This window comes from Myxocyprinus asiaticus, chromosome 8 (genome assembly GCF_019703515.2).
Source record: "Myxocyprinus asiaticus isolate MX2 ecotype Aquarium Trade chromosome 8, UBuf_Myxa_2, whole genome shotgun sequence".
Classification (NCBI taxonomy): Eukaryota; Metazoa; Chordata; class Actinopteri; order Cypriniformes; family Catostomidae; genus Myxocyprinus; species Myxocyprinus asiaticus.
The window spans coordinates 54,452,878-54,468,487 of record NC_059351.1 but is presented as its reverse complement, the minus strand read 5'-3'; the positions used below and the strand labels follow the sequence as shown (position 1 = coordinate 54,468,487).

The following is a 15,610-nucleotide window of genomic DNA, read 5'->3' as shown; positions in this document are numbered from 1 at the left end:
TTGACTATACAAAATGTTTTATAGCTTAACATTTTATCATTTTTAAGTACTATTAGCCAACTACTCAGTGCAATATTCCCTTTTGTGTGTTTTTGTCATCATAAATGTGTGACTCTTGTGTATCTTGCTGACAGTCAGGTGCTTTAGATTGAGAGATGTGAAAAATGTGAACAAACTAGTTCTTCTACAAGCTGCCTCAGAATTTATTCATGCAGTTTTCTCAAACTTTTCTTAGCGTTCACACTGCGGTGTTAAACTGATGACAAGTTTATCATATTAGTGTTTATTTGAGCATTTACACCAACATGTGAAGTGTGAAACTATTTCAAATCTTTCTCTTCAGCAGGAGTAAGTCAGTGACGGATGATGGAGTATGTTGCAGAGCTGCTTGTAAACGCTCTGGATGAGCTGATAAAAGATGAACTGGATAGGTTTCAGTGGTATTTAAAGCTTTATGGACACATTCCAATTTCGAAACTGGAGAGTGCAAATGTAATGGACACAGTGGATAAGATGCTGAGACGTTATGGTCCAGAAAAAGCTGTGAACATCACGGTGGACATCCTGAGGAAGTTGAAACAGAACCATCAAGCTGAACAGTTAGAGAACAAACACAAGGAAGGTATTACAGGACGAATATCTCTAATGTTAAACATGAAATCTCTGTAAGAAATGTAAAAACATCTTTCTGTCTCTGTTTTAGTGCTAAATGCTCCAGTTCAGATCAGCAGTCCTGTTCACACTGGAGTCAGTGATGATGCAGGAAATGGTAACTTGTATCATTATAATTGTGCTTGAGACACACTGCTAACACTGATGTCTGAGTTAATACGATTTATAATCAAAGTTTAAATGATACATCTATGGGGTGTCATTTATACAGTAAATAATTAAATATCACTGAAACTCTTGCTTTTGTCTTGGCCTCAGATTTGCTTAAAGTTGCATGCTTTCAGCACTAGATTATTTGAATGTAATTAAAACACACTCTTTTTGTCCCTTTCATTTTTCCATTGTTCTAAGCACACTGTGTATAAATGTCATGGTTTGTTGGGTGTTTTAAAGTTCACTTAGAAATAAGCAGGCTGTAAATAGGTGCTAATGAGGAAAAAAACGTTGCCGTATTTGCTCAAATTTGCGAGGTTCATGGCATTGTGTCCTGGCTCGTTTGCAAATTCCTCCTGCACAACAGCATATTACCTTTTGTTTTCAGGGATATATTTTTATATATCTGGTACTTATTGCATCTGGAAGGACAAAGTCCACACAGTTTTCAAGATCTCACTAAAGCCCGGTGCACACTGTGCGGTTTTGGCCACGATTCTGCCGTCTGAGACAAATTTTGGGAATCCTAAATGATTTCTGTCGTCGTAGGGCAAAATCGGTAATCTTACAACATCTAGTGTGACATGCTCACCGATGGCCGATTAATAGTCTTTGCGATGATCTTTAGCCCCCAAAGTTCTGGCAGTGTCAGAGATTTAGCATCGCTGCTGTGTAGTGCGACTGCTATTACTATGGCCAGATGAGATGGTCCGTTCCTCTCTCGCACCCCAATTCACTGTTTTCAGAGAAACCCCACTGAGCTCCTCGGAAAGAAACCCGCTCCGCGTCTGCACCATAGCAACATTTGTGTGCCGTTATCACTCTACTCAAGTGGCCTATGTCACAAAGCAGGATTAAGCAGCTAGCTAGATACGTTTACATTTAGCTTAAGCAAACTCTGAATTTGCGGTACCAGTAAAGTGGATAGGCTTTCACACACGCTAATAACATACGCTAATCGGCTAACCTGCTCCGGGACAGGTTATGTTCCCGATCAGAGATCTCATCCCGAATCTGGACCAATCAGCTGTGAGCAAAGTGACAGTAAAGTGCACATCAACGAGACAATTGTATACATTTACAAAAAAAGCTATTTATGATCATTATTTAATGCAAGAAATCGATTTTTGGCTGTCTTGCATTTGTTTAAAGACACTTACATTTTTTTCCCAATAATTTTCCCACACTGGCAATAAAATATGTGTGAATAAATAAACCTAAAATAATTATATAATTTCAAGTAAGGTATTAATACAATATCAATAATGATTGAATGACTTTAAAATATAAGAACTTAAATCACTCCACAATATACTGTAGATATATCAGAGAAGTGTGAATGTCACCCAAACCCCTTCTTATTAAGATGTGCTGGCAGAGATGCCATGAACATACAGTATTTCACATCAATACAAGCCCTCTAGCACACCAGATATGTGTTTATTGTGTCTTATGCTGCTAGAAAGAATGAATAAATAAGTCTTTATTAGTGCATACTATCTACTCATTTTCCAAATGCTCACATTTTTAATATTCGATAGTGTATTCATGTTAAATTATATTAAGTTAGTAATTTAAATTAATAGTAAAGCTTTTCATTTCGATGTTTTTATTTTCAAATCAAGATATTAAACTTTTAAAAATTACAAGCCTGAATGTTCTTGTTGTGGACCTACAGTATATAAAGTTACTTTCACATCGAGATATTATCTATTTTAATATATTCATCACATTCAGATTTGGAGAGTTTTGTCAAACTAAAACCAGTCCTGGAATCCGCAATATGTTCAACTTTTTTGTGATGCATGGCACTGCTCTTTCAGTGTTTTTTCTTATAATTTTATATAAAAAATTTTAATAAATAAATAAGCAGAAAATACTTGGAGAAGTGTTAAATACAGAGCTTACAAAATGAAAATAAATAAATGATTGCATTTTCTTTAAAAAAAAATTTCTTTATATTTATCATGCATTTTCTTTACAACTTTAATGACTATTTTACTTTTAATACATTTACTTTAAAGGTGCAGTATGTAAGATTCAGAAACCCTTGTTATTAGTGACACCTGTGGCCGTTAAGTGAACTGCAGCAGCTGCCTGCTGCTTGTGCTCATGCACACGCTCCATAGAGACGCCAACATCAGTCAAACTATGACGTAACGTAAAAAGAGACTGAACGTGATCCACCGGCATCATGCTGACAGATGAGGTAGCATAATTATCTTAGAGATGGAATCCAGCAAATATTCGGCTCCCAGCACAACACCGACTCTTACACAAACTCAGAGTAAGCCAAAAAAAACAAAACAAAAAAACATTTATCTACTGAATCCCCGTTACCTAGTGTTGCAGTTTGGTGTCGCTGTTGAATAGCGGAAGAGAAGCACTGAGTCAAGGCTCTCGGGAGCGTGCATAAACGTCCTAAAAATCCTTTGGCTTTTCCCAGCAAAAACTTTAAAGGTGCAGTTTGTAAGATTCAGAAACCCTTGTTATTAGTGACACCTGTGGCCATTAAGTGAACTGCAGCCAGCTACCTGATTGCCGCTCCCTTCGCATGGAAATCAGTCTACAGGCTTTAATAGGCAACCTCGGAAGTCCAGGAAGGACTCATTTTTTAAGTTGCGTTACAAGCCGTTCACACATTGGCAAAAAGAAAAGGCAAATATTACATGAAAATGGTTACATACTGCACCTTTAAGCATCTGTAAACTTTTAGTTAAGATTGACACCACTTTAATTTCATTAAAAAAATATATATATATTTACGGGACGTTTTAGTCCAAATCAGCAGATACAATTGGATACAATTATAGAAATCTATGTCATGTTTGTGCATTATCCATAAGGAATTTCCAAGTGCAATAAATTATTAGCCTACATCAATTTTAGAAATTTTGCGTGGTCTATAGGTTACTAATCTAAAAGCGGAGAAAGACATACTTTAACCCACCTTTTTTTGTTTTCCCTATGTGAATGCCTTACTGCAACAATCAAACCCCGAACTTCCCCCCGAACAAAACAAACAGAAAAAAGAAAAATGTGCGCATTAACCCCGCGCACGACAGCGCCAACCGGCGACAATCCCTTTATACTCAAAAGGTCCATGAACACCCACGACAACTTTGCCATCGGATTGCTCAATTTTGCCTCACAAATTTGTGACTTGTGAGGCAAATTTACATAACAGAAAATACTTTGTAAAATAAACCCCAGCCAATAGGAAGAATGAACACAAAGAATGTGTAGATTCATTCACAGAACTGTCTCAAAGGTGTGATCTTCCACAAAACAAATTCCAGCTGATATAAAACAGATTTCAGATTCCTCAGAGAGACAAACGAATGTTCAGCGAGCCGGCTGTTATGAGTTCAACGGATGACGTAATCATTCCAATGTCCTGTAAAAATACTCAACAAAACAAACTACAGCCAGCAGGAGGAATAAGCATGAAGAACGAACAGATTAATCCACAGCTGTTCCAAAGGAGTGATATTCAATAGAACAAGCTCCAGCCACTAGGCGGAACCAATACAAAAAGAAACAAAACCGGCATCCCGGTTCCTCGGATGATCGAGTCAATTCACTCGGAGGCCGCATAAAAGTATATACCATGACTTACACAATCCGTCAACTTTATAAAAGATATCCTTTGTGTGAGCATGTAGATATTTTGCGGTCATCCAAAGTGTCCACTCTCAATCTGGCCGGGAACTTCAATGCAAAAGTAATCTTTCATCAATGCAAAAGTTCCTTTAAGGAAAAGTGTTATTCACAAAACAAGCTCCAGCCGCTCGGTGGAGCCAACGCAAAAAAAAAGAAAGAAAAAAAATGACGCCCAGCTTCCTCAAAAGCAAGAGTAAGTTCAGCGAGTCGACCCACTCACATGAGAAACATCCAATGGTTTACTCACCCATTGATTCTATTAAAGACATTGCCTGATTGGGACATATAAACACTTTGCGACCGACCTTTGTTTCTATTCTCAGTTTGGCCGGAAACATCAGAGCAAAAGTGATCTTTCACTGATGTAAGAGTTTCTTACATTCTTTGAACCGATCACGTTTCTCTCTTGTCGAACTCACAAAGTCCGGGAACAAGAAAATACTATGGTTCTTCCAAGAAAGCTTCCCTTTGCTCTTCGCCTGGCGCAACACAAGATCTTTGAATCTCAGAAATCTGGCCAGAATCGATCGGGGCCTATCTCCCTCAGCAGATCTGTGAGCCGGTACTCTGTGAGCTTGCTCGATTTCCAGCTTGTGGTCTGTTATGTTGAGCAGACTCAGGAAAAGCACGTCTAGGAATTTCACCATATCTCTGCCCTCCTCATGCTCAGGAATTCCAACAATTCGAACGTTATTCCTGCGTCTTCTATTCTCAAGATCTTCAAGCTTTCAAGGAGATGTTCCAAATCAACTTTGGTCATGGGCGGATTAGCGGTTAATTCCCTCTCTGAAGACTCCAGACAATCGATTCGTCTCTCAACATCAGACACTCTTGTACCTAACTCAGAGAATTTTATTTCCATCGCTGTAATCGATCGACGTATTACAGCGAGATCCTCTAAGTCAGCAAGAACCTTCGTCAGCATCACCGATATGTTGGACAACTGACGCTGGATCTCCTCTCCCCAGTCGAGTCCCCGGTCTGTAGGCCTGTAGGGGCTTTCATCCTGAACACATAAGTGTCTTTTAATGTCTTCAGAGCCTGAAGATTTTGACTTCTTTGCCATGTTTTGCCTCAAAGAGCAAATGTGTAACTGGGTGTATCAAATTTCACCAGATTATAACATGAAAATAATTAAAAATTTAGCAAAGTGCGCAGAGCTCGTCACTCACACGTCTGCTTCTTGCATGGGGTCATGTGACCCCATCAAAACAGAATTTAAGATTTTTAGGATTTCATTTCAGGCCTCCTCCTCTAAACAATACAAGGGAACGTACTCCATTTTTTGACAGTCCAAAATGCATATTTAGGGTGCATCAAAATAATCCACATGACTCCAGTCGACAAATAAAGTTCTTCCGAACCCAAACGATTGATTATTTTTTAGAAACAAAACAATATTATATACTTTAACTACAAATGTTCGCTTCCGTACATCTCTGTGAAGTGCGCTCATGTGAGGGTTGACGTAAGCTCGTTGGTAAGGTCACGTGTCACGTGGAGGAGTCAGGAAGCGTGTCATAGTTTACATGAGAAACTTGTGCTGTTCACAAACCAAAACAGTCCAAAACAATTTCAAAACAAATATATATATATTATTATTTCCAAATAATAATAAAAACATTACTGCAGTAAATAACCATCCTTAATTTAGGAGCAACGCCGTTGTGTTATCTACTTGTGCGTTTTCTTTAGCAGAAATATGTAGGCCGTATGACTGTCAGGAATTCAAGCCACACAAGTTGTAGTTAGTGAAACCAAGTGTCCTTTGTGTGAGAGTTGACAGTGAAGTGGCGTGGAGGTGAGATATTTATGCAGGCAGTGATGAGTGAATGAATTGAGTGCAGGTGCAGTGAATTAGAAATCGGGTGATGAGGAGCGGAGCACTGAGGGACGTGCAGTGCCCGAGGGAGGCGTGACAATGACAATGTTTTTACACATACCTGAGTTCGCTGGAAAAACAGCACGGGCACAGCCGATGAATTCAGATATCGACCCTTTGTTTCTTTCGATGGTCTGAAATCCTCAGGGGTGAAATGTTCACTGCACACCCTCCAATATTTGAGAGAATGTAGGGGTGTACTGATATCCACGTTCAGCGCAATAAGCCAGAGCTTCAATCGCTCACGATCATGTGTAGGCAATCGATGAAAAGTTTCTATTTTTCCCGGCGTGAATTTTCTTTAGGGTTTCTGAAGGTTGAAGCATCCAGGATACACACACCAAATGACCATTTTGAACAGTACACTTATGCAAATACAAATCTACAGCAAAGACAAAAAAAAAAAAAAAATAATAATAATAATAATAATAATAATAATATATAATTATATATATATATATATATATATATATATATATATATATATATATATATATATATGTTTTTTTTTTTTTTTAACAGGATGACATGCATGAAGATCTTTGAATTTGAACAAATCGTAATCTGCTTGTAATTATGGGAAAACATGGTTGTGCACACATCATAGAATCTTATAAGCGAATGGGATAGAAAGTCTGACTGAACATGTGTAAACTTATTTTGCATGTACTGTTGTTACGTGCGTATGTGTATAATCACATTCATGTATACGTACATATACAGGTATAGAACTGTATTTATTTACTATTATTTGATTTAATTAATCCAGTCTCTTACTGTCCATGTTTTGTTTTGTCATAATCTGAAAATCCAATAAAAATTTAGTTGAAATAGAAAGTAAAGTTTTATTTATGAAAAGAAGCAAACAGGCAAATGAAGAATAAACAATGGAAATAGACGGTACTCTATTATATCTATCTTACTTTTAAAAGCTTTTTAGTAATATTAGACCTATTACTATTAGACAGGGCTAGCCAACCCTGCTGCTGGGATTGATCCATCTTTATGCAGAGTTCAGCTCCAACCCTGCTCCAAAACAAATGCCTGGAATTAAAAAGTTATCCTGAAGACCGTATTAACTGGTTCAGGTGTATTTGGTGAAAGTTGGAGCTAAATATCCTTTAAATAAGAGCTGTCAATCGAGTAATAATGATTATAAATGCCTTTTAACTTGCAATGTTTATTTTTGTGGACCTTGGTCATAATTAGCAATGTCAAAGTTAATGTGTTCATTTATAACATTAAGAAATGAAAATATGTTTACACAGTTATTCTTTCTGTTTGGCATGACATGAGGGTGAGTAAATGTTCTTTTTCAACTGTTCTGTTCAGGAGTGAATGTTCTCTCTGATGTACAGAAGAGTCCACCGTATCAACTGAACACACTGAGGTTTGTGTCTCAAACTGATTCTTCCATAAACTGAGGCATATCGTGTTTTTAATGTTAATGCATCGTGTGATATGTTTATCAGATCTTTTTTCATGTAGTTTATTGTCATTGTCGTATTGAACAAGTCATATTGTTCTAGAAGGAGAAGAAGAAGATAAAGCCTGAATCATAATTGTTCTTAAAACTCAAAAGAATCTGTAGACAAACATACGGATCATTATCAGCTCCGATACTGACGTTTTGATCGGGTATCGGTCTGACAAGCCTTATCCAAATCTGATACTGTGTGTTAGTCATGTTCGTTAAAGTCAAGCTCCAAAAATGGCATAAAAGAACAACAAAACACCATTAAAGCAGTTCATATGATTCATGCATTTTATTCAACTCACGATTTATGTTACTCATGAACAACATCTCAGATGTAGATGCTCAATAGTTCGGTTCACTTATAATATGCATTTAGAACGGCACCGGAGGAGCATTTTACCAGAATTTGAATAAAAAGTGAATTACACTACTGTGAATAGCCCACAAACAGACACATACAGGACGTCCTGGAGAGTTCAGAATGTTAAAATATATTACTGTTGCATTTAAAATTCTAAAAGTCAATAATGATAATAATAATAATAATAATGATAATTTATTATTATAATCATTATTTGTTTACAAGTTATAATTATGCAACAAATTATGCAAAAAATAAATAAGTTGAAAACATAAATGAAAGTTTAAGATATATACGTTATGTTTTATCATATATATATATATATATATTATTGCTACAGATACACTATATTGCCAAAAGTATTTGCTCACCCATCCAAATAATTGAATTCAGGTGTTCCAATCACTTCCATGGCCACAGGTGTATAAAATGAAGCACCTAGGCATGCAGACTGCTTCTACAAACATTTGTGAAAGAATGGGCCGCTCTCAGGAGCTCAGTGAATTCCAGCGTGGTACTGTGATAGGATGCCACCTGTGCAACAAGTCCAGTCGTGAAATTTCCTCACTACTAAATATTCCACAGTCAACTGTCAGTGGTATTATAACAAAGTGGAAGTGATTGGGAATGACAGCAACTCAGCCACGAAGTGGTAGGCCACGTAAAATGACAGAGCGGGGTCAGCGGATGCTGAGGCGCATAGTGCGCAGAGGTCGCCAACTTTCTGCAGAGTCAATCGCTACAGACCTCCAAAGTTCATGTGGCCTTCAGATTAGCTCAAGAACAGTGCGTAGAGAGCTTCATGGAATGGGTTTCCATGGCCGAGCAGCTGCATCCAAGCCATACAACACCAAGTGCAATGCAAAGCGTCGGATGCAGTGGTGTAAAGCACGCCGCCACTGGACTCTAGAGCAGTGGAGACGCGTTCTCTGGAGTCACGAATCACGCTTCTCCATCTGGCAATCTGATGGACGAGTCTGGGTTTGGCGGTTGCCAGGAGAACGGTACTTGTCTGACTGCATTGTGCCAACTGTGAAGTTTGGTGGAGGAGGGATTATGGTGTGGGGTTGTTTTTCAGGAGCTGGGCTTGGCCCCTTAGTTCCAGTGAAAGAAACTCTGAATGCTTCAGCATACCAAGAGATTTTGGACAATTCCATGCTCCCAACTTTGTGGGAACAGTTTGGGGATGACCCCTTCCTGTTCCAACATGACTGCGCACCAGTGCACAAAGCAAGGTCCATAAAGACATGGATGAGCGAGTTTGGTGTGGAAGAACTTGACTGGCCTGCACAGAGTCCTGACCTCAACCCGATAGAGCACCTTTGGGATGAATTAGAGCGAAGACTGTGAGCCAGGCCTTCTCATCCAACATCAGTGTCTGACCTCACAAATGCGTTTCTGGAAGAATGGTCAATAATTTCCATAAACACACTCCTAAACCTTGTGGAAAGGCTTCCCAGAAGAGTTGAAGCTGTTATAGCTGCAAAGGGTGGGCCGACGTCATATTAAACCCTATGGATTAAGAATGGGATGTCACTTAAGTTCATATGCGTCTAAAGGCAGATGAGCGAATACTTTTGGCAATATAGTGTAGTTCATTCAGTTAAAAGAGATACATGAGAAAAAAAAAGCACATGCATAAGTGGGATCAGCAGGGGGAAACATAAGAACAGACAGTATGATACAGTGCCAAACATACATAACAGGAGACATGCACAATATACAACATATATACGATGATTAGAGTAAAACACACACAGATTGCAAATAATAGTGCATGGGTTGAGCCTCAGCCTTAAATTTGTCATCGGGTGTGTAGTGACTGGTAACTGGATCATTGGTTTAGGTTATAAATGATTTATGTTCTGGGTTATGTTGTTTTCTTCTTTTCCTTAACCAAATATTTTGTAAACAACTTCATTATGATAGTAGTAGAGAAGTGTAGAAGAAAGGAGATCAAAAAGAGAGATACTAAACTATTTGGGTGGTACGATACTGTGATGATTACATCTTTTAGTGCTTCTTTGTGACAGCAATGGCTCAGTTGTGAGTGTTGCCAATGCCACCTTGTGGACCACAAATTCTGGCAAATAATCCCATGCGCATTCTGCACGTTCAAAGACGCGTGGTTAGAAAAATCGGGCATGCAAATTTGATATGGAGTGAACGCAGAGCAGGTGGGAAGCGGGGAATGGAAAACTCAAGGTGAGGTTGGAGCGGGGTGATCACAGGGGGAAGAGTGTGTGTGTGTGTGTGTATGTGTGTGAGAAAGAGACTGTGGTTTAAAACAAATGCATTTATTTTTGTACGAAATGAACAGAATTTGGCATCATTTTTATGTTTTTTATGTTTTATAGTGATGATGGGGGACAGTTTACAGCAGGACTACACAAATGTAGGTCTACACACATGCACGCGCGCACACACACACACACACACACACACATTTAGTTGTTGTTTTGTTGTGTTATAAATGTTGTTTTTTCTCTCCTTGTGTTCAGATGCCTGTGATCTCACACTGGATCCAAACACAGCAAACAATTATCTCTCTTTGTCTGAGGAGAACAGGAAGGTCACATATGTGATAAAGGAGCAGTCATATCCTGATCATCCAGACAGATTTGATTACCATCCTCAGGTTCTGTGTAGAGAGAGTCTGACTGGACGCTGTTACTGGGAGGCTGAATGGAGCGGGTGGGGTGATATAGTGGTGTCATATAAAGGAATCAGAAGGAAAGGAGACAGTGTTCATTGTAGGTTTGGACTCAATGAAAAGTCATGGAGTCTAATCCGTTTAGATCACAGATTGATTGTTTGTCATAATGAGAAAACGTTTATATCGGTCACTTCACCCACGTCTAAGAGAGCTGGAGTGTATCTGGACTGGTCGGCCGGCACTCTGTCCTTCTACAGCGTCTCTGACACACACACACTCACACACTTACACACATTCAACACCACATTCACTGAACCACTCTATGCAGGATTTGGGTTTGATTATTTTGGTTCTTCTGACTCCTCAATCTCTCTGTGTCAAATTGATAGACACAGTAGAGGTCTGCATGGGCCTTAAAGGGACAGTTCACCCAAAAATGGAAATTCTCTCATCATTTACTCACCCTCATGCCATCCCAGATGTGTATGACTTTCTTTCTTCTGCAGAACACAAATGAAGATTTAAAGAAGAATATTTCTGCTCTGTTGGTCCATACAATGCAAGTGAATGGTGACCAGACATCAGAAGGTCCAAAAAGCACATAAAGGCAGCATAAAAGTAATCCATAAGACTCCAGTGGTTAAATCCATGTCTTCTGAAGTGATCCAGTTGGTTTTGGTTGAGAACAGACCAAAATATAACTCCCTTTTCACTACAAATCTTGACATCAATCTACTTATCATGATTTAAAGCTCGATTACACTTCCTAGTGCTTGACGCATACACAGAGTGTTAGATGGTGCTATAGTAAGTGTAATCAAGCTTGAAATCATGATTGCCAAGGAGAGTGCCGATAAGATGTACAGTGGAAAAGGAGTTACATTTTAGTCTTTTCTCACCGAAAAGCATCTGGTTCACTTCAGAAGACATGGATTAAACCACTGGAGTTTTATGGATTACTTTTATGTTGCCTTTGTGATTTTTGGAGCTTCAGAGTTCTGGTCACCATTCACTTGCATTGTATGGACCAACAGAGCTGAAATATTCTTCTGAAAATCTTCATTTGCGTTCTGCAGAAGAAAGAAAGTCATACACATCTGGGATGGCATGAGGGTGAGTAAATGATGACAGAATTTTCAATCTACTTTTTAAAGTGAAGCACAAACCCAGTTATGTCAGATTTTAAGTCCAAACCCAACTCAAACCAGAAATCACTTATTCTCTTTATAATTTCTTCTCCAAGCAAGTACATTTTGTAAGCTGTAATTTATGTAAGCATCGTACGCAACTTTCATAACAGAATAGTAACAGTAAACATACACAGTTTTAACGTGGCATGGCGGCCCCACAGCACACCACAACAGAAGTAAAAAAAGAAAATTGGCTTACCGTTTATCAAACACTGAAACTTTGCTTCATGAAGAACAATCTAAAGTCATATAAAAGTGCAGTCCAGCATGGGTGATATGAATCTAACGCCAGCCTTTTGTGAACATTTAGTTACATTTCATCCGACTTGATTAAGATATGTGTTATTTGGAACTGCAAATGACCGCTGACATGTTGCCTTCTATTGATTTAATACTATGTTACTTAAATGTCTTAAAAATAAAGCACTTACAAGTCAAACTGTGAGTCTGTTAATTTCATTCATATTTTTTAGTTACAGTTTATTAGTGTTATAATTTGTCGAGTTGGAAGTGAAACTGATATGTAATGCGTTTGAAATGCAACGAAGTTTGTGCGCCCAAATCAAAGCGATTGTATTTCAATTGCATTTTAACACTTAATTCAGTCAAGCATTGGCTATCCTTTTATACACATACATAGCTGCATACAATGCAAGTGCACAGTGTTTTATTTTAGTTAACAATGTGGTCATTTTTCAACTGCCACCAATGGTTTACAGAAATCACTAATGACATATACTGAATTTCAAATGAAGAATGTCCCTTTTAGTGTCCCTTACTTTCCTTAAATGAAGTTGGCAACCCTAGTGAAAAATGCTAATACAGTAAGTCACTCCTCATTTTAGGTCAAGACATTTGTATTTTTATAGTGCATGAATATAATGCCAATATCAGTTAGCTAAGAGTAACATAAGTCATGTATTATTCGAGTAAACTGAGTAGATTTTTGATGGGCAATGTTTAAAGGAATGTTCCAAGTTAATCTCAATCGACAGCATTTGTGGCATAATATTGATTACCACAAAAATGTTTCGACCTGTCCCTCTTTGTCGATTGAGATTAACTTGCATTGAACCCAGAATATTCCTTGAAGACTAAAAGATATTGATTGAACTTAAGAGTAATTATTAAGGCCTTTGAAAGTCCATCCTGAATTAACTGCGGAAGTGCACGGTGTCATGTGCTTTGTTAATTGGTTGATAAAAGCTTTAGTTCACAGTAAACGTATTGTCTTTGTTTCCCTGTTAAAAAGAAGTGGTGTGTGTGTGGATGTCTTTCACTACATGTTTTGAGTCTTGAAAAACCAGTTTCATTTGTTTTGGTCTGACTAAAGGTTTATAGAAAAAAACTCTGCCTCAGGCTTTACAGAAAAGCAGAAGTGGAAAGAGTTTCAGAACTTCTGATGAATAAGACTTCAGTTCAGAAGATCTACTAAAAAAAAAAAAAAAAAAATCTAAATGTTTTCAAGGTAAGGTAAAATAAAGATTACATCATAAAGTACTGAACTATATAAATTAATAATTATAATATGCTTTATTTATATAAAGCCTTTCTTTAACTCAAGGCATCACAGTTGCTGCAGTGACCCAAACGCAGAGTTAAAAACCAAAATACTTTATTTACAAACTCAAACTCCCACAAGGGGGAAAACAACAACTATCCCATAAGGGAAAAAGGAATCCAGGCTGGGGCAGATGTGAAATGGGGAACAGGACCAAATGGAACTAGGAAGGTGATCAGGACCAACAAGAACACTGGGAGACACAAACAGGACCAACTAGATGAACTAGCACTGGACAGCACACACAAGGAGACTAAAATAGGGAGAGAAATTAAGTAGGTTAATATAGGGCAGGTGTTACTAATGAATCTATCAGCAAACAAGGAGGCGGGGTGTGACATAAGACCGGGATGCTGGCAGCGATACAGAAACAATAACAGCCGTGTTCTCACAAGAAGGCAAAACATCAGAATTTCTTTGTGTAACGTGTTCTGCTTTTCCAGATAAAAACAAACAGCATTTTGTCTATTATTATGCCTGTTTCTTTTATTATTCTTTGGTCAAGGTAGAATCAGTTTTGCATGCTGGGTGATTAAAATTCTGCACAAAATGTCTTTTGTAATTAGTGGGTTTTATAAAAGTCAAAACATAGGCATTGTCTCTCATTCCAGGATCACTTGGAGCAAATTACTACAACCCTACAGCTGAGAAATAGAGTTAAAGAAACAGCTTCACCATTGACCTCTCCTGAGAGGCCACACACACAGGTAATCACACTACCTGATCGCGCTCGCTCTCTCACTCTCACACACACCACATTGATAATCAATGCTTAGAAACAGCTCACTGGTTCCACACATCACCATAAATTAAAAACTGGATTTAATTAAATATGGAATTAATGTCCAACTATTCTCACCCAGAGTGAGATCTCGGGACACTACTTTGTCACACATTGCACACGTTGCAAATTCAATGTTTCTTAAACAATTCTACTTTTGCAGTAGGGGGAGCTCCCCATTCCTTTATATATTTTACGTTGTATATTTTAATGTTTCACTTTTGTAATAAAAATAAAGTTTTTCCGCTATGACAACTCTCAGAAAAGTTTGGCATGTTGATTGGATATTGGTCTTGGGGGGACTAGATCTGCTATGCTGCTGCTCCTGCTACAGAGCAAGTATGGAGACTTGCAACTCTTAGGAAATACATATACAGAGTTAGCATGTGGACATGCTGCTGCTGCACAAAACGCAAGACATGCTGCATTGAGCATGTGAGACACGCTGCTGCTCAGTCAGACACTATAAACAGTCCCCCCAACAAGCAGGGAAGCTGCTTGGGATCATAACATGTGCTGTAAACATGAAACACAACCCCCAATCAAGCAGATCTAATTGCCCAGACTTATGTACATCTGCGCCCCAATTAGCCATGTGCGTATGCTAACTAGGTGAGCACTGGCTGCTGGCCAATGGCATAACACTAATGAACTAAATTTCTATGTGTGCCTCGGCCTAGTCGATTAGCTTAAACAGCTAGTTACTTAACTCATAATGTTTACCTGAACCGGGAAAGCACAGTTAACTAGTGACTTAGACTATCTAGGTGTGGATTAATTTAGTCTAATAATAACCTAGGATAGTGATGTGTGCCAGCCAGATTTGGCTAAGGCTTATGCACTTCTGTATGACATGGCCAAAGATGACCTTACCATACAAGCAGATCCACCAGAACAATTAGCATTTTCAGAGAAAAACTCTTGCAATGAGCTGCAGTGAATTGTAACTGCATGACTGAGCAATTTAAATGGTACACGAGAGAAACGTGAGCTGATTGGCTACCTGAATACATTTTGAAGGACCAATCGGCTCACACCATGCAACTGATTGTCTTAACATTTCACATGTGAGCGAGCCAAATGGCTAAACAGATTATCATTCGGAGAACCTGTCAGCTTGCGTCCAGCAGAGTTTCATGGCTGAACTTAGTTCATAAATAAATCATAAAATCATTAATAACAAAAATTGTGTCACAAATGTGTGCCTGTAACTA

At 38.3% G+C, this 15,610-nt stretch overlaps 1 protein-coding gene across 1 annotated transcript; it reads left to right on the top strand.

The window, feature by feature from the left end:
* The first annotated feature begins 711 nt into the window (after positions 1-711).
* Positions 712-11,384, top strand: LOC127444661 (neoverrucotoxin subunit alpha-like). Its single transcript, XM_051704172.1, has 5 exons — positions 712-769; positions 7,703-7,760; positions 10,242-10,413; positions 10,566-10,603; positions 10,710-11,384. The coding sequence occupies exons 3-5, from the start codon at positions 10,268-10,270 to the stop codon at positions 11,279-11,281; spliced, it is 756 nt and encodes a 251-aa protein (XP_051560132.1). The 5' UTR covers positions 712-769; positions 7,703-7,760; positions 10,242-10,267; the 3' UTR covers positions 11,282-11,384.
* The last annotated feature ends 4,226 nt before the right edge of the window (positions 11,385-15,610 follow it).